This window comes from Hemitrygon akajei, chromosome 6 (assembly GCF_048418815.1).
Source record: "Hemitrygon akajei chromosome 6, sHemAka1.3, whole genome shotgun sequence".
Taxonomy (NCBI): domain Eukaryota; kingdom Metazoa; phylum Chordata; class Chondrichthyes; order Myliobatiformes; family Dasyatidae; genus Hemitrygon; species Hemitrygon akajei.
Window position 1 is genome coordinate 136,361,193 of NC_133129.1, and position 20,547 is coordinate 136,381,739.

The window sequence follows — 20,547 nt, forward strand, 5'->3', positions numbered from 1 at the left end:
GAGGTCATCCAGTGATTGTTGGCAGAAAGTGTGTGTGTGAATTAGGTTGTGTTTGGCTGCAACACCCTCAATGAGAAGACATTTATACCAGAGTCATTCAGTTTGCACAAAGAACAAGTATCTGGATAAGATAGTGGCAAACTGCCAGTGTCCATGGTAATGCAACAAAAGGCAGCTCTTTGAAAAATAAGAATGCAAAGAAAATTTTGTTGGAGGTTTAATAAAAAGAAATTGAAGATTTTCAGTAACAAAAATAAATAGTCAAATGTGCAAAGCACAAGAAAACTCAGGTTTTCCTTCATCTGTGAATCATATACTTTATAAACCAGCATTGACGTTATTACCTCTGGGAAATTGGCTTAAAACAAAACTACTTGCATTACTCTAAGCACAAAGTGCCCCAGTACACTCTTTCTGCCTGTAACTAGAGATAATAAACACATCATACTCAATCTGTAATGCATAAAATCTAGAAAACTGAACTATAATTAGACAGCAGTATTGTCACCATGACAACCAAGGAGGTTTGTAATTAGAGCCTTAGTCAGGCTAAATCTAGAAGCCTAAACAACTACTTCAGCCCTTTCAAAGATCTCAGCCTGTGGTTGGCTCAGTTTGTCTTTCATAAAAATGAGCTGATTATAATACAATTTGCCCATCAGCCCCTAATCACACCTGAAATCTTCCACAATTGAAGACAATGAATCAATTTTCTTCACTCTCTGGAATTCAGAAGAATGAGAGGGGATCTTACAGAAACATACAAAATTTTGAAAGGGATAGATAAGATGGAAGTAGGAAAGTTGTTTCCATTGGTAGGTGAGACTAGAACTAGGGGACATTGGCTCAAGATTCGGGGAGAAGATTTAGGACGGAGATAAGGAGAAACTGTTTTTCCCAGAGAGTGGTGAATCTGTGGAATTTTCTGCCCAGGGAAGCAGTTGCGGCATCCTCACTAAATATATTTAAGAAACAGTTAGATAGATTTTTACATAGTAGGGGAATTAAGGGTTACGGGGCAGGTTGATGGAGCTGAGTTTACGGACAGATCAGCCATGATCTTATTGAATGGCAGGGCAGGCTCGATGGGCCGGATGGCCTACTCCTGTTCCTATTTCTTATGTTCTTACATCCAGGATGTCCCTAGTATAAGGAGCTCTCATCAAATGTTTGTATTTTGTGTGGCAGGTTTGTACTAAGAGGCTTACTTTTGATACACAATCCCATACAACTCCCAACTGGCTGTGACATGCTTAACCAAATCATCTTTGTTGGACATTGTCTGCATACAAGTTATCGAACGCAGTTGGTGAACAGAAATCAAGCATGACATCCACATGGATTCTGATTGGTTTGCTGAGCCAAGCTGCACTTGAGAAAGCATACAAAAGGGAAATATAAAGTGGTATTAAATGACGCTAACCTTGAATTATGGAACTAGATTGCAAACTAAGCAGTAAGGCAACACTAGAACTGCCCCCTTACAGCTCCAATGACCCAGGTTCAATCCTGACCTGCAGTGTAGAGTTTGCATGTTCCCCTTGTGATCATGTTGGCTTCCCCCCTTATTCTTTTTGATAAAAGGGACTGGGGATAAAGGGCATGGAAGCCAAGGTGGTGGTTATGCTCCTCCTACAGGATGTGGGAGATCAGAAACGTTTTCACTGTTCCTGGTGACCATACCTGTGGGCAGCAGTACCTCCCATCAAACTGCATACAGCAAATGATCAAAGGGGCATCTGAAAATGTCATATTAAATGTATACACGAGGAAATCTGCAGATGCTGGAAATTCAAACAACACACACAAAATGCTGGTGGAACGCAGCATGCCAGGCAGCATCAATGAGGAGAAGCACTGTCGACTTTTCGGGCCGAGACCCTTCGTCAGGACTAACTGAAAGGAAAGATAGTAAGAGATCCTGACGAAGGGTCTCGGCCCGAAACGTCGACAGTGCTTCTCCTCATTGATGCTGCCTGGCCTGCTGCGTTCCACCAGCATTTTGTGTGTGTTATATTAAATGTATATTTAGTTAACTTTTCCACAGCACAGGTACAGAAAGAAATAGGATAGGCAGCCACTGGGAAAGGCAATAAATGCTGGCAGGTTTTGCACGAGTCTGCCCTGGCCACGCACCTCAAACTAAGTATGTATACCATTCTGGATAGAGTTGTGGGGATGGCCTCTCAGAGGAAAGCAGCAGCTGCTGAATTTATGGCACACTGGTTGTCTCTGATACATAGCAGAGGAGGGAAAAATCTAAGTAAGAAGTAGTGGTGGGGATTTGTTACTGGGGGAAACAAACATGAACTTCTGTAACTGGGAGGGATGGTGTCTCAATCGATGTCATGATCAAAGATTTCACAGATCAAGTACAGAACATTCTGAAGGGGGAAGAACACATTGGTACTAAGATACGAGGTCCTAAGAGTTTAGCAAAAGGTTAAAAACCAGGACACACAGGGCCAGATTATCCCTGTGACACACAGCACTGAGGATAGAAATACGAGTTTAGGACAAAGATTTTTTCTAAAGAACTGGTGCAGGAAGAGGGGGTTTTGGGTACTTGAATTATTAGGATCACATCTGAGCTAGGTAGGACCTAGAGAAGGATAGGTTTAACCGTTTCTATGGATGGCTCCTAACCTGCTGAGTTCCTCCAGCATTTTGTGTGTACAGTACTGCTCTGAATTTCCAGCAACTGTTTCAGGTTGAATCTAAATTGGAGGGAGATCAGCATCCTTACAGGGAAGTTTGCTCAAGTTATCCAAGGTGGTGGGGTGGAAAGAGGGGTATTAGTTGGTGGTTTTTAAACAAATTTGGTAGGGGTTTGGAAAGCATAACATCAGTGCAGAGATTGACTCCAACGTGAGAGAATGAATTGAGCAAATCCAGAGGCAGAGCTTAAGAAAGCAACAAAGTCAAATACAATCATTACATTTAAGGGACATTTACTCATACACTTAAATAGGCAAGGCATAGAATTGTAATGCCCTGGTTAAGATTTCTACTGCTATGCTGTGAGGCGTTTTATTTTAATAGTTTTCTGAAAAAGCAGTGTCCTGCTGGTAAGGGTGTTTTGTCTTCAGCTAAAGATAAGGAGACATGTTGTCCAAATTAGGAATGTTGAGTCAGCCAGTTGTAACTTTCTGCCTCGTGGAAGATTCGGGAGAGCTGGGCAGGATCAGATTATTGAAGGACAATAGTCTGGTTTAGAGTCTTTTTGGTGGGAGCTATGGAGTGAAGCACAAGGGAAGATGCTGCAGAATGCTATAGTAAGGAGGGTCCCCATTGCAAGAAGTGCTTTGTGCAGATGAATGGCTCTGAGGAGAAAGGGCCAATACTCCCGAGAGAGCCAGCTTCCTCGAAGACCTTCTCGAATGAAATTCAGACTGTGGCAGGTGCTTTCACACAGGCCAGGGGTCCTGTGGACATGTAAAGCAATGCATTCTGGACTACTCCTGAAGTGAGCTCCAACGTTTACGTGCACATCTAGACAGGTTTAACTGTAATGGGCCCTTTTATATTTTTTACCTCTCTCCCCCACCCCCAACTCTAGATGTACATAATTTATGAAAGGTGGCCTTCTCATGGCTAACGAGCCATGTTTGTATACAAGCCCCAGTGAGAGGCTTATAGAACAATACGGATCTAATTCACACAAACAGGGTTAGTATAGATGGGCAAATAGCATGACTATAGAGGGCTGAAGGGCTTATTTCAGTGCTATACCACTGTGACTATGCTTCTCTTTCCTCTCACATCCCAAAATATGCAGCTCAGTAAATTAAAATATACATTTTTGAAGTCCAGTTTCAGAATAGATTTGATGCTGATAATGAAAATAGCACTTAGTGGAAGAATTTTAACGGTTAACAAACTACCCCTTTCAAGACCATCTCTCCAAATAAATTATAAAATTATCTTAAATTTATAATATCCACTTTTTGCAACAAAAAGCTTCACCTTTCCTTTTTATGGTAATTTTTAATTGTGCCGTTAATAATTGTACCTCTTACCTCAGAATAAAACAACTGATTTAATGCAAGTATTTGGAAATTTTAAGTTGCTAACTTTAAAAGCTGAATAAGGATCTTTCATGCTGTCCAAGGGATTCCACCTGAGTTTAAAAAAGGTATCTGTGCATTTATATAGTTATACAAATAGACCCTGCTTTCAGAAACTGGCTTTGTAATGAAAAAAATTTGCATTTTTGAATGATTCAGTCAGACAGAAATAACGTGTTTTTTTTTCAACTTAACTCCATAGTGTGCTCTGCAGATGTGTAGAACTTGCAATTTTATCTGTAATTAGTGATGAAGATGTTATCTGCTATCTAATAATACCTCTTTCTTAATGCCATCCAACCAACATGATACTTACATTTATGGCTGGAGGTTCAAGGCTGAGAGTCCACATGCATTTAGTAACACCAGAATGAAGTTGCAAGGTTTATCTTGGTTGACAGCTTACTTTTATTTAATTTTCCTGAGCTCAGCAGGCTGCCTACGGGATTATGGTCTGCTGGCCAAACTGCAAATATCAAGTACTTCCTAACCATGAACAAAATATACAGAAGTACATTCTAGCCTTGAGCATGAGGAAATCTCAAGCAACACACACAAAATGCTGGTGAACTCCAGGCCGGGTCTTCACATACTGCTATTGTGACTCCCATCTGTCCTTCCCCCACCACCACTCTGCAACCCCGTCTCCCTCAGATCCCATCATCAGCTCCTGGACCCTCAGAGGCTCCATCTTCCTCTCACCCCAACCCTTCCCTCTCCACTGCCACTACCAGCCTCCCTCCCCCCTCTGATCCCAGCTCTCATCCGTACTGGGTCTTTACCATCCCCTCCAACCTTCCACTCTCTGAGGCAGAGTGCTCTATCCTCAGTAAGGGCCTCACCTTTGTCCCCCTTCGCCCACAGCTCAGCGAGTTCTTCGTACGTCTTGACGCTGAACTCTTCTTCCGCTGGCTCCGTCTTCAAGCCTACTTCTTCGACAAGGACTCTCCCACACCCACCAATGACCCCTTCTCTCGTCTTCAACCCTCCTCCTAATCTCTTACTATCTCTACTTTCAGTTAGTCCTGACGAAGGGTCTCGGCCAGAAACGTCGACTGTACTTCTTCCTACAGATGCTGCCTGGCCTGCTGCGTTCCACCAGCATTGTGTGTGTATTTCTAGCCTTGAGTTCAGCTCTGATCTCAGTATCTTGAACTTTTAAGAAATGTTAAATGGAACAAAGATTTAGGGAAAAATATCATTAAGTTCTACAGTAAGTTACAGCAGTTTTGCAGTTTTCAGAATTCATTGGCACTAAACTGATTCCATCTGAAAACACAGAAGTTTATTTTGCTTTCTCTCTGTAAAATACAAGTACCTAGTTAAAGGAAATAGACCTATTACAAATCCAAGGCAGATGAATAGCTTAGATTGATTACTCCATTTTCACTTAAAAATTTAATGACAGGACCAGTGGCAGTAAGCAATATTCACAAGCATTTGGGTGTGTCTTGCAATTATGGGACCAGATAGATCCTCTGTAACCGCAGAAAGCATGAGGTGAATTTAGAACATCTCAAAAGTTTCCAGTGATTAGGAGTCTGTGGGGCAAAACAATCCTAAGTTTAGAACCAATCTACAAACCATGTTCAAAATTAACAAGGAATCATTAGAAGCAAAATTGTATTGATAGAAAACACAAATTTTATAGAGGCATGAATGTACTGAACACACACAGTACTTGCACTTAAAATGATGTGGCTCATTTCAGGCAAATAAAGCAGTCAATTCACAAAACAACACGAACACCAGTTCAAAGCATCATACATGGTAAGCAACTTCTATATTGTCCTTGTCATCCACTCCAGTCCTCTGTTTGACAAGACTATAAGACACACGAGCAGAATTAAGCCATTTGGCCCATCAAGTCTGCTATGGCCATTCCATCGTGGCTAATTTATTATGCCTCTCAACCCCATTCTCTTGCCTTCTCCCTGTGATCTTTGACACCCTAATTAAATCAAGAACCTATCAACCTCTGTTTTAAATATACTCAATAACTTGGCCTGCACAGTCGTCTGAGGCAATAAATTCCACAGACTCACCACCATGGCTAAAGAAATTTTTCATCATCTCTGTTCTAAATGGATGTCCCTCTACTCTGAGGCTGTGCCCACTGGTCCTAGATTCCCCTACTATCAGAAACATCCTCTCCGCATTCATTCTATTTACAGTAGGCCTTTCAATATACTTCAATAAGATCCCCCCCACCCATTCTTCTAAACAGTGAGTAGAGGCCCAGAGCCACCAAACGCTCCTTAGATGTTAACCCTTTCATTCCCAGAATAATTATTGTAAACCCTCTCTAATATCAGCAAATCTTTTCTAAGATAAGGGGCCCAAAACTGCTCTCAATACCCCAAGGCGGGTGTGACCAATGCCTTATAAAGCCTCTGCATTACATCCTTGCTTCTGTATTCTAGTCCTCTAAAACTGAATGATTTGCCTTCCTTTCTACTGACTCAACCTGCATTTATAATACATGGTGAAATATGGAAGAACAAATGATTTTGTTATGTGGAGAACTGAAAAAGAGCTAAATATCACAGTTATTGGTATTACTAAAATTAATATTTTATACATTGGCACAATGGACTTGTCTTTATATAGCACATTTAAAAAAACTCAAGGGTTTATAGTCCGACTATTCCTGAACAGCATTCAGTGCTTTATGCAACAGACATTATACCTACGGCAAATTTAAATCAATACAATTGCAAATGCTGGAAATATGAAAAAATTAGTGGGAACATTTAGCAGGCCCTGCAGCATGTGTGGTAAGAAAAACAGAGTTAACATTTCATTAGCAGCCTCAAAGAGAGAGTTAACAGTAATTTTAAATTTCAGAGAACCTGAAGGAGGAATGGATAGGACGAAGGGAATATCTATGATAGAGTGAAATCAAGTCACACGGCTCTTACAAGAAGTGGTGACCAGATAATCCTTTCTACACATAATGAAGGGTATTATTTGTCAGGGGTCTTTAATGAAACACCTCCACTATTCAAAAAACATTAAGGGACCTGTCAAGTAGCATGGTTCAATATTTCATCCAAAATATATCATTGTACTACAGTTTGAATGCAAGAACTTATGCAACATTGGTTAGAAACACAGAAAACCTACAGCACAATACAGGCCCTTTGGCCCACAAAGTTGCGCCGAACATGTCCCTACATTAGAAATTACTAGGTTTACCCACAGCCCTCTATTTTTCTAAGCTCCATGTACCTATCCAAAAGTCTCTTAAAAGACCCAATCATATCCACCACCACCACCATAGCTGGCAGCCCATTCACACACTCACCACTCTCAATGTAAAAAACTTACCCCCGACATCTCCCTCTGTACCTACTCCCCAGAACCTTAAACCTGTGTCCTCTTGTGGCAACCATTTCAGCCCTGGGAAAAAGCCCCTGACTATCCACACGATCAATGCCTATTATCTTATACACCTCTATCAGGTCACCTCTCATCCTCCATCGCTCCAAAGAGGAAAGGCCGAGTTTACTCAACCTGCTTTTATAGGGCATGCTCCCCAATCCAGGCAACATCCTTGTAAATCTGCTCTGCACCCTTTCTATGGATTCCATATCCTTCCTGTAGTGAGGCAACCAAAACTGAGCACAGTACTCCAAGTGGGGTCTGACCAGGGTCCTATATAGCTGCAACTTTACCTCTCGGCTCCTAAATTCAATACCACAATTAATGAAGGCCAATACACCATATGCCTTCTTAACTACAGAGTCAATCTGCGCAGCTGCTTTGAGCGTCCTATAGACTCGGACCCCAAGATCCCTCTGATCTTCCACACTGCCAAGAGTCTTACTATTAATACTATATTCTGCCATATTTGACCTACCAAAATGAACCACCTCACACTTATCTGAGTTGAACTCCATCTGCCACTTCTCAGCCCAGGTTTGCATCCCATCAATGTCCCACTGTAACCTCTGACAGCCCTCCACACTATCCACAACACCCTCAACCTTTGTGTCATCAGCAAACTTACTAAACCATCCCTCCACTTCCTCATCCAGGTCATTTATAAAAATTACGAAGAGTAAGGGTCACAGAACAGATCCCTGAGGCCACCACTGGTCACCAACCTCCATGCAGAATATGACCTGTCTACAACCACTCTTTGCCTTCCGTGGGCAAGCCAGTTCTGGATCCACAAAGCAATATCCCCTTGGATCTCATGCCTCCATACTTTCTCAATAAGCCTTGCATGGGGTACCTTATCAAATGCCTTGCTGAAATCCATATACACTACATCTACTGCTCTTCCTTCATCCATGGGTTTAGTCACATCCTCAAAATTCTGTCAGGCTCATAAGGCACGACCTGCCCTAGACAAAGCCATGCTGACTATTCCTAATCATATTATACCTCTCTAAATGTTCATAAATCCTGCCTCTCAGGATCTTCTCCATCAACTTAACAACCACTGAAGTACGACTCACTGGTCTATAATTTCCTGGGCTATCTCTACTCCCTTTCTTGAATAAAGGAACAACATCTGCAACCCTCCAATCCTCCAGAACCTCTCCCATCCCCATTGATGATGCAAAGATCATCGCCAGAGGCTCAGCAATCTCCTCCCTTGCCTCCCACAGTAGCCTGGGGTACATCTCATCCAGTCCCAGCGACTTATCCAACTTGATGCTTTTCAAAAGTTCCAGTCTATCCTCTTTTTTAATATCTACATGCTCAAGCTTTTCAGTCTGCTGCAAGTCATCACTACAATCACCAAGATCCTTTTCCATAGTGAATACTGAAGTAAAGTATTCATTAAGTACTTCTGCAATCTCCTCCGGTTCCTTACACACTTCCCACTGTCACACTCGATAGGTCCTATTCTTTCAAATCTTATCCTCTTTCTCATCACATACTTGTCGAATGCCTTGGGGTTTTCCTTAATCCTGCCCGCCAAGGCCTTTTCATGGCCCCTTCTGGCTCTTCGAATTTCCTTTTTAAGCTCCTTCCTGCTAGCCTTATAAGCTTCTAGATCTCTAACATTACCTAGCTCTCCGAACCTTTCGTAAGCTTTTTTCTTCTTGACTAGATTTATTACAGGCTTTGTACACCACGGTTCCTGTACCCTACCATAAATTCCCTGTCTCATTGAAACTTACCTATGCAGAACTTCACATAAATATCCCCTGAACATTTGCCACATGTCTTCCGGACTTTTCCCTGAGAACATCTGTTCCCAATTTAGGCTTCCAATTTCCTGCCTGATAGCCTCATATTTCCCCCTTACTCCAGTTAAACGCTTTTCTAACTTGTCTGTTCCTATCTCTCTCCAATGCTATGGTAGAGGAGATAAAATTATGATCACTATCTCCAAAATGCTCTCCCACTGAGAGATCTGACACCTGACCAGGTTCATTTCCCAATACCAAATCAAGTACAGTCTCTCCTCCTGTAGGCTTATCTACATATTGTGTCAAGAAACCTTCTTGAACATACCTAACAAACTGCATCCCATCTAAACCCCTTGCTCTAGGGAGATGCCAATCAATATTTGGGAAATTAAAATCTCCCATCACGACAACTCTGTCATTGTTACACGTTTCCAGGATCTGTTTCCTTATCTGCTCCTCGATGTCCCTGTTACTACTGGGCAGCCTATAAAAAACACCCAGTAAAGTTACTTCCTGTTCCTAACCTCCACCCAGAGACTCCGTAGACAATCCCTCCATGATGTCCACCTTTTCTGCAGCCATAACACTATCTGTGATCAATAGTGCCACGCCCCCACCTCTTTTGCCTCCTTCCCTGCCCTCTCTGAAACATCTAAAACCCAGCACTTGAAGTAACCATTCCTGTCCCTGAGCCATTCAAGTCTCTGTAATGGCCACCACATCATAGCTCCAAGTACTGATCCACCCTCTAAGCTCATCCGCTTTTTCACAATACGCCTTGCGTTAAAATAGACACATCTCAAACCGTCCGTCTGAGCGTGTCCCTTCTCTATCCTCCCTCCCACACTGCCTCCAAGCTTTCTCTATTTGTAAGCCAACCGCCTCTTCCCCAGTCTCTTCAGTTCTGTTCCCACCCCCCAACAATTCTAGTTTAAACTCTCCCCAGTAGCCTTAGCAAACCTCCCCGCCAGGATATTGGTCCCCCTGGGATTCAAGTGCAACCTGTCCTTTTTGCCCAGGTCACACCTGCCCCAAAAGAGGTCCCAATGAACCAGAAATCTGAATTCTTGCCCCCTGCTCCAATCCCTCAGCCCCGCATTTATCCTCCACCTCATCCTATTCCTATACTCGCTGTCATGTAGCACAGGCAGTAATCCAGAGATTACTACCTTTGAGGTCCTGCTTCTCAACTTCCTTCCTAACTCCCTGTAGTCTTTTTTCAGGACCTCTTCCCTTTTCCTACCTATGTCATTGGTACAAATATGTACCACGACCTCTGGCTGTTCTCCTTCCCACTGCAGGATATATGTCATAAGATATCATAGTTGTATTAATACAACTTGAAGAGAAATCTACTTCCAGTACATTTTAATACACCAAATTTGCACAGATGAAAGAGACTTAGGAAAACATATTTACCGTGTAGATCACTGAAAAACTCCCATGCCAATTAATGGAAAAACTGTGCTAAATTAGCTTACCAATAACCCTACTTGAAATTTAACAAATATTCTACAATCATAACAAAGACCATCCTTCATCACAGGCAGATGCCCCCATATTATTGTTATTTTTGTCCCATGAAAGTATCAGCAAAAATCATATTTAATATTACATTTACAGAATTACTTGGTTCCTTGCAGTCACTTATAAAATTACATCAGATCCTACTTGGAGTCACACCTGCGCTACCCCAAAAAAAACAACTGAATATTTGTGCAACTAGTGTTCAAAATTTACCACTGAAGAAAAATGTGCTGTACATGTGATTTTTTAAAAAATCTCTCCTTTCAAAGACATCACAGCTACACACCAACAGGCTCAAAGCATCAGCTGCAAATCCCAGTTCTATTATAATTAACTACAGTTCATTAACACTATCAAGCAGCCAAATGTACAAAGTCAGTCATTTCAAGTTTCTGTCCTCACTATTCAAAACCACTCTCCCTACACAAACAATTCCAGACAGTAAATATAGACATAGGAACAGAGGGTGCTATGACTGTGAAAATGCTCCTTCCATCTAAGAAAATACACAATATATGAAAGGACAGTCTTAGGTATGGAGAAATAGTGGGGCATTACATTCTTTTATGTGCCTTTTTAACCACTTACTCACCTACATTGGTACTTTTAAATATTTGTTAAATATCTGTGTCGCACCAACAACCTTGCACTCAATGTCAGTATGACCAAAGAGCTGACTGTGGACTTCAGAGAGGGTTAGACGAGGGAACACACACCAACCCTTATAGAGGGTAAACACAAAGTACACTGCAGATGCTGTGGTCAAATCAAGACGTACAAAAAAGTTGGATGAACTCAGCAGGTCAGGCAGCATCCGTTGAAAGAAGCAGTCAACATTTTGGGTTGAGACCCGAAACGTTGACTGCTTCGTTCAACGGATGCTGTCTGACCTGCTGAGTTCATCCAGTTGTTTTGTAACCCTTATAGAGGGGTCAGGAGTGAGCAATTTCAAATTACTGGGCATTAATATCTCTGAGGACCAAACGTGGTCCCAACATATCCATGCAGCTATAAAGGTGGTAAGACCCGAGGTACGTTTCATTAGGAGTTTGAGGGGATTTGGAATGTCACCTAAAATATCCAAAAATTTCTACAGATATACTGTGGAGAGAATTCTGACTGGCTGCATCACTGTCAGGTATGCAGGGGGATCATAGTAAGCTGCAGAGAGTTGTAAAATTAGTCAGCTCCATCATGGGCACTTCCCTCTGCAGTATCCAGGACATCTTTAAGGAGTGTCCCTCAAAAGGACCGCATCAATCATTAAGGACCCAACCACCCAGGACATGCCCTCTTCTCATTGTTACTATCAGGAAAGAGATACAGAAGCCTGAAGACATATACTCAGTGATTCAGGAGCAGCTTTCCCTCAGCCATTTGATTACCATTACTGAATGGATATTGAAACCATGAACATGACCTCACTACATTTTTATTTCTGTTTTTGCACTACTTATTTAATTGAACTATTTGATATACAGATATACCAATTCAGTTTTTTTCTATATTATCATGTATTGCAATGTACTGCTGCTGTAAAGTTGACAAATTTCATGACATATGCCAGTGATATTAAACCTGATTCTGTTGACACAGGTACAAGATGGTTTCCTTTAAGTTAAGGCAAAGAATATAGCAGCAATATGGTAAATCTAGAAATGAATACAATACTTAACACCACAGCTTGAGCATACACTTCCAGTCTCACAGTGGAGGAAAGATGTGACTGTACCAAAGAGGATACAGTGCAGACTTACAAAGTACTGCCCAAAAGTAAATTTTCCAATACAAGTGTGGATAGGTTGAGATTGTCTTCTTAAAACAAAGGATCTCTTTCAAAATCTAGTAGTCTACTATAGTCTATAGCCAGGGCTTTACCATAAACTTAAATCATTAACTTCTACCATGCACTTAAAGTCATAGAAGGATGAAATGGAGAGATGAGGAATTATCTGCTCCCCATCCAAAGGTGGAAGGGATCTGAAACTCACTAATAGAAAAGGAGGAGGAGAGCAAAGACATGATCAGATTTATTACATATTTGGAGAAGTGTTTGAACAGTTGCGACCTGCAGGGCTATGAGCCAAGTGGCTCTTTTTCAATTGACACAGTCATGATGGGCTGAAAGATGTTCTCCATATTAATCTCCACTCATCAGATATGTATTAACATAAACCTTCATCAGCTTTAATATTGTTTAAACTACCTTTGGTCAGATTTAGATTTTCAGCATAACATTTCAGTTATTGTAAAGAACTGGGTAAAGAATAAAGCACAAAAATATTTACCTATTTTAGGACCACCATACTCAAAAACAGTTACTTTCCCTCCTAGTAGTAAGGCTTATCAACATCTCCACTCACTAAATCACCTCAACACCACCACTATCATTACTGTGGAAGGACACCTTCATTAAACGTGGATCCATTAGTGTTTTTGGACTGCTCCTGTTTCTCATGGTCTACTATTCAGACAGCATTCGACTTCATTCTTCAGGGTGGTGCTAGTTACCAAATTTTAGAAATCCACAGATTTACGAGAACTTGTCACCACTATGATTGGTTTATCAAATGTTTCACATCAAGTTCAATAGTTCTTCAGACACGTACTGGGTACTACAGTTTAAAAGGGTTCAGTTAAACGACAATTAATTCTGGGGTACCTACTGAGTGTAATTTAAGTCTGGACATTGCTTTGAAAGCTTTGGTACCAAAGCACAGTATTAGAATCAGGTTCAGTATCACTGGCATATGTCATAATTATTTTTTTTGCGGCAACAGTACAATGTAATACGTAACAGAAATATGCGAATTACAATAAAAATATATAGAAGAGTGCAAAAATAGAAATAAAAAAGTAGTAAGGTAGTGTTCATGAGTTCAATGTCCATTCAGAAAAAAGATGGCTGAAGGGAAGAAGCTGTTCCTAAATTGTGTGTGCCTTCAGTCTTCTGTACCTCCTTCCTGATGGTAGCAATGAGAACAAGGCATGACCTGGGTGAATGGGGACCTTAATGGTGGATGCCACCTTTTTGAGGCATCACTCCTTGAAGATGTCCTGCATACTACAGAGGCTAGTGCTCATGATGCAGCTGACTAAGTTTACAACTCCACAACTTATTTTGATCCTGTAAGTCACACCCCCCCCCCCAATACCATTCAGTGATGTAGGCAGTTAGAATGCTCTCCATGGTACATCTGTGGAAATCTGCAAATGTTACTGGTGATAATCTCCTCAATCTCCTAATGAAATATAGCCACTAACATGCCTTCTTTGCAGTACATTGATATGTTGGGTCCAGGTTAGATCCTCAGAGATACTGACACCGAGGAACTTGAAATTCCCAGTGACAGTGATTTAGAGGATACAATCTTATTTTTCCTGTCGCGATTAAAGGTGATAAATGATTAAAGTAGTCTCCTTGGATCCAAGTCAGAGTGCACGGAATTTTCAGGGTGCAGTGTAACTTTCTGTCATGTCAGTGCCCGAGTTGTCAAAGGGTGCAAAATGACTCCCCCTGGATTCTCACTCACTGGGGCATTTACAGAGTGCAATACAACTCTTCCCGATTCCCAATGAAATGAAGTGCTTAATGGTTGCAAAACAACTTTCCCCTGGCTTGTCAGTGGAATGCATCGTTTAAAGGATATAATGCAATCCCAACTAGGCCTTACTCAGGGAGTCAGTGTTTACATAGCGCAATGCAATTCTCCCTAGGCCTATGTCAGGGTGTTAGGATGTCTGGAGAGTTTCCAGACTGTCACTTACCTGCAAATGGGCATCGACTTTGTTCTCGGATGCCCTACTGAGAACGCTACCGAAATCCATAGCTCTGAAGCCTCAGCAGATTCAGCTGCAGAAACTACACGCACCAGTTGCAGCGAAACCTCACAACCCCTTCTCCAACTCAGCTTTCATGCGAAAAAGTCGTCACTTCCGCAAAAGCCGAGTTTCAAATCCGGCTGTTCTCGCTGTCACGTGGCACCGCAACACGAACGATGTGACGTCACGGCTAGTCCCTCTGACCGTATTCTGAGCTCAATTTAACCTGTTCACAAGCGATACAGGGACACCCTCAACTTGTCATCCTGAACCGAACTTGTACATTGAAGGGATTTGTTGTACTCCACCTGTTCACACACGTTCTGCAGACAGATTTAACCCATTGAAACGTATTATAAGGACATCCTGAACTTAATCTGCCCACACACATTAAAAAGGAATTCTTAACCGTTTGCACACATTATTAAGGGATTGCCTCGATTTAATAACCTCATACATTAAGGAAGTTTGCTGAACTTAACCATTTCATGCACATTACAAGGCTATCCATAACATAACCAGTTCACCCACATTATAGGGACAACACCAATCTCACATTACAGGGATATTGTTAACTGTCATTGCTGAGATATCCCTAATTTAACTAATTTACAGGGATTTCCATAACTTAGTCAATGCATGCACATTCCAAGGATGTCCTTCATTTTTGCACACATTATAGCAGTGTCCTTGACTAATACACACACATTATATTGATATCCCTAATGTGACAAATGCTTAGCCGTTAATGAAGTATCTTTATCTTAACCAGTGCATAGATATTACAGAGCTATCACAAATTTAACTACAAACTCAAGAAATTCTGCAGATACTGGAAATCCAGATCAACATGTACACGATGCTAGAGGAACTCAGCAGGTCAGGCAGGGTCTACGGAGAGGAACAAACAATCATGTGTCAGGTCTAGGCCCTTCGTCAGGAACTAGATGTTTGAGAATTGCAGGTGAATCCCTGGATTAATAACAATAACAAGCAAAACAACAACATAAAAAGGTATTCCTAAGTTAACTACTGCAAATGCATTATTTCATGATTTCAAGATTCAAGTTTATTTATTCTGTGTACATCAAAATTTACAGTGAAGTGCATCATTTGCATTAGCAACCAAGGGTATGATGGGGAAGCCTGCAAGTGTTGCTGCACATTCCGGCACCAGCTTAGCAAGCTCACAAAGCCCAGCAACAAAACAACTGCAAAACCAGCACCTTCCTCTCTTTCACTCATGCCCTTTAAACTCAGGAAAGACCACCTTAGGCTCCAGCCTCCAGTGGACTTGGCGGTTCATAACATTATATCTTACTTATTCAGTGCCCGTTACGCCACTGGCATTAGGGCAGCAATGAAGGTCCTCCATGTCTGCCCTTGGCCATATTTTCTATTGTGCCCTGCTTGTGGTTGAGGGTCCTCATTCCTGCCTCCGTGGTTTGGTGCCAAGTTATCTTTGGTCTCCTGCTTTTCCTCCGCCCTTCAGGAGTCCAATGAAGTGCTGTCCTGATGACGGAGTCGGCCTCTCTTCTCATCACAGCCCAATTCATCCCCATTGTTCCCTCATGATGATTGTGGCCATGTCCTCTTGTTGACACTGATGGAGCAGGGCATGGATGGAGATCTTCCTTGGCCGGAAAATACGGAGAGTCGTCTGGAAGCTCGTGGTGTTGAATGACGACAGCTAGGCAAGGTCACTCTCTGTCATGCATCAGCACTCTGAGTGTGGACAGAACACGGCTCTGGTACAGCTTCACCTTGTGGTTGATCCCCATATGTTACTCATTGACCTGTAGACGTTTCCAGCTTTGCTGAGTCTGCACTGGGCATCGTCCTTGGTTCCACCATCCTGTCGAATGATGCTGCTCAGGTAGGTGAATACCGGTGCTGGGTGAGTCGACGCCATATGCCTTGATGGGAGAGGAGACCCTACATTGAGGGTTATGGTCTTAGTCTTTCTCAGATTGACTCTGAGTCCAACTTGGCCAGCAAAGGTACACAGACATAGAGTTTGCCCTTGCAAGTACTGCTATGTATGTGATAGTAATGCAAGGTCATCTGCAAAGTCAAGGTCTTCTGAAGTAGAGAATGGAGTCCACTAAATGCCTCCCTGCTTATCTTTTGTGTTTGTCTTAGGTTACATAGAAACATAGAAAATAGGTGCAGGAGTAGGCCATTCGGCCCTTCGAGCCTGCACCACCATTCAGTATGATCATGGCTGATCATCCAACTCAGATCCCTGTACCTGCTTTCTCTCCATACCCCCTGATCCCTTTAGCCACAAGGGCCATATCTAACTTCCTTTTAAATATAGCCAATGAACCGGCCTCAACTGTTTCCTGTGGCAGAGAATTCCACAGATTCACCACTCTCTGTTTGAAGAAGTTTTTCCTCATCTCGGTCCTAAAAGGCTTCCCCTTTATCCTTAAACTGTAACCCCTCGTTCTGGACTTCCCCAACATCGGAAACAATCTTCCTGCATCTAGCCTGTCCAATCCCTTTAGAATTTTATACGTTTCAATAAGATCCCCCCTCAATCTTTTAAATTCCAGTGAGTATAAGCCTAGTCGATCCAGTCTTTCTTCATATGAAAGTCCTGCCATCCCAGGAATCCCAGGTTTGCCTCATAATCCAGTCATTCACCAGTTTAAACAATATCGCCAACATCACACAGCCTTGGCTGACTCCTGTCTTGACTTCAAAGCTCAAATTGCAGTCCCCAACTGCGCAGGTGAAATTAGCATAGAAACTTTGGATAAGCTGGACAATTTTGGAAGAGATCTGATCTGAAAATTCGCCAGAGGCTCTCACTGTGGACATTATCAAAAGCCTTTTCAAGGATCACAAATTTACATACAGTTGTCTCTGCCACTCTGTGCATTGTTCTATGATAGTACATAGCGTGAAGATCTGGTTAACACAGCCTCCATTCTTCCTGAAGTCAGCTTGCTCTTTCCTCAAGCACACATCGACAGCATTTGTAATCCATTGGACAATGACTTTGGTGAAATCTTAAGCACAAGAAAATCTGCAGATGCTGGAAATCCAAGCAACACACACTCAAAATACTGGATAAACTCAGAAGGCCAGGCAGCATCTATGGAAAAGAGTAAACAGTTGCCTTTTCAGGCCGAGAATCTTCATCAGCACTGTTGGCGAGAATCTTTCTGGGCACCGACCAAAGTGTGATGCCACTCCTGTTGTTGCCATCACTTATCGCTCCTTTCTTGGGGATCCTAACAATAACATCCTTTGTCCAGTTCTTGTGTACTTGGCCCTGTTCCCAGATTATAGTAAACAGTGGTTGCAAGATGGCTGCTGCAACTTGGGTTCAGCTTTAAATAGTTCAGCGTACAAATTGTCATGTCCTGGAGCTTTGCTGTTCTTTAATGATTTAATCACAGCAACTATCTCTTCTTGAGTGGATCTGTGTTGATGTTGAGGTCCTCTGCTGTGTCTTGTATGTCAGGTTGTTTCCCTGGTGGTGATCTATTCAGTAAGTCTCCAGTATAGTCTGTCCATTATGCTTCTTGGTATTTCTCAGTTGTAAAGAGCAGACTTTCTTATCACTCATAGGATCACTGGATCTGGCCTGGAACTTCCGCATACCAAATTTGAAATCACGCATAAATTTCAATGATCACCTCAATTGGCTGCTGCTTCAGTCTCCTCTGCAAGGTCTTCTGTGTAGACTCTCTTAACTTTTCTTACAAGTCTCTTCACTTGCTTGTTAGCTTCAGTGTATGCTAGCTAAAGTTTCACTTTAATTCGTGTTGACTTTGTATCTAAAATGTTCTTCTTAATTTTCCATCTTCCTTGTCCATGTTTCCTGCTGTATCTGTTCTTCGTTCTTCTTTCCAGCTCTGTACTTTAGACAAGTGTCACTGCTCGCCTTGAATACTGAGGCAATCCATTTCCACATTGTGTTGATCCTGTCCACTGACACATCCTCATCAAGGTCTTGCAAGGCCTGAAATCTGTTCTTAAGCTGAACGGTGAAGGCAAATCTCACACTGGTGAACTTGAGCTTCTCAGCATCAAAACTTATTTGTACGTGTGCTCTGGTCCCAGTGCTTCTCAGCTTGAGTTTCATCACTGCTACAACAAGGTGGTGATCACTTTCTGTACCTGCTCCTCTCTTCACCTTTGCATCCTGCAAGGATCGTCTCCACCTACCACTGATCATTAAATGGTCAGTATTGTTCTTGTCACATCCATTATGTGAGCACCATGCCAGTTTGTGGATTTCACGGTGTAGAAAGAGGGTCCCTCCTATGACAAGGCTGTTTATGGCACAGAATTCCACTATTGTTATTCATCATTCCACATCCCTGGGTGCCCATGACCCTCATTAAGTGTGAGTTGGCATTTAGATCCCCCCATGACAATCATTATGTCATGACATGGTATTAGTTCTCGCTCTGATTGCAGCTGTTCATAGAAGTCGCCCTTTCCTTCAAAGTCACCATTGTCAATGGGGGCATAGCACTGAATCACAGTCAAGTTCACTTGCTTCCCGTCCAGACTGACTCATCAGCCAACTGTCAATTGGTTTGCACCCAGCAAGCACTTCTCAATGCCTTCCTTCAAAATGACAGCTACACCATCATAATGTTGACCATCTTCTCTTCCTGTTTCGCCAGTTGCCATCGTTAGTTTGCCAGACCCTGTCCAACTGCTTTCACTGATGCCCGGTATATGTCGATTGTAATGATGCATTTCTGCAGTTACTTGTGCTAGATTGCCAGTGTTCGTATATTCTAAAAAACAAGTTTGGTCTTGGTCTTGGAGGTGTTTAGGGCTTCCTTCAGCCTGTAGCCTCCTCTCAGTTTCACTGCTGCCAGCTGTGCAAGACCTGGGTGGAATACTGTCGCACACAGGCAGAGAAGGATTCTTCTTTGCTCTTTCAGTAATTGTTTTTTGACCAGTCAGGGTTGTTAGGCCTGAGTTGAACTCTCAGACCTGGAGGACTGGTGGACCACTCTTACTTTGGTCTCTACCCTTTGTGACCTGTTTGGCATGGGTGACCCTACCAAGAGCCAAAGCACAAAGCCCTGACTCCAGTTAACATCGCTCTCTGGGCCATTGAGGCCTGCAAGCCTCCAAACCCTACAACAAGGTTGTGGTCTTCTTGGGATATTATAAGGTCATCTCTAACTTAATATATAGAAAGACATTAAAGAATTATCCTTAACTTAACCAATCCACAGATATTTTAGGAGTGAACCTGACCAATGCACTGATTATAGGGTTTGAACCCAATTTGTTTCAGTTTGTACCACTATTGATGACACCATGGCAGATCACTGACTTCATTCCATTCAGACAGTGTATGTCATGGCTTTCAGCTAATTGATGGAACTCCTGCACCTTTTCTGCCCACGATCTGTTCTTTATTGGACCTTAGTCTTCAGATGCTTTTATCTATGTTTTTCCACTCTTGTTTCTAAACCAAAAACTCCTTCTGATTTATTAACTCCTGGACAAGCACTTCTGAATGTTTTGACTTCCCATGGAAGAGGAATACAGGTCGCCCCCCCCTTACAAAAGTAGAGCGTTCCTATGAAACCTTTCTTAAGCCAAAATGGCGTAAATTGGAGACCATTAATTTATAGGGGGAAAATTTTCATAAAATCGAAAATCCTCTTTGTAATGCAAAAACAGGTTACTAATGTAGGTCCTTTGTAAAAGCGAAGTGGCATAAAGCAGGGGACACCTGTAGTCACCAAGGAAAAGACCTCTGACAATGCTACAGTAATTAATAATTAAATAATTAAAATATCAGATCTCAATATGGTGAGGCACTGGACTCAGGCAAAGTGGAGGGAGAGGATAGAGTTGATATCATCTCACTGGAGGGTTTTTTCATGCACTGCTACTCAAAGAATCCAGATGGGACAGATTACAGGTGATTGATTTAAATGATAAAATGGTGTTGGTGAGCATCTGGTTCAAAGCTGGCAGAGCCTGGAGCT

At 42.2% G+C, this 20,547-nt stretch overlaps 1 protein-coding gene across 1 annotated transcript in view; it reads right to left on the reverse strand.

Moving 5' to 3' along the window:
• The window catches only part of spty2d1 (SPT2 chromatin protein domain containing 1), a 33,017-nt gene extending 18,347 nt beyond the window's left edge, over positions 1-14,670 (reverse strand). Inside the window, exon 1 of the mRNA XM_073049353.1 lies at positions 14,513-14,670. Within this exon, the coding sequence (XP_072905454.1) occupies positions 14,513-14,572 (60 nt within the window). The 5' untranslated portion in view covers positions 14,573-14,670. The remainder of the gene's footprint in view (positions 1-14,512) is intronic.
• Between the last annotated feature and the right edge of the window lie 5,877 nt (positions 14,671-20,547).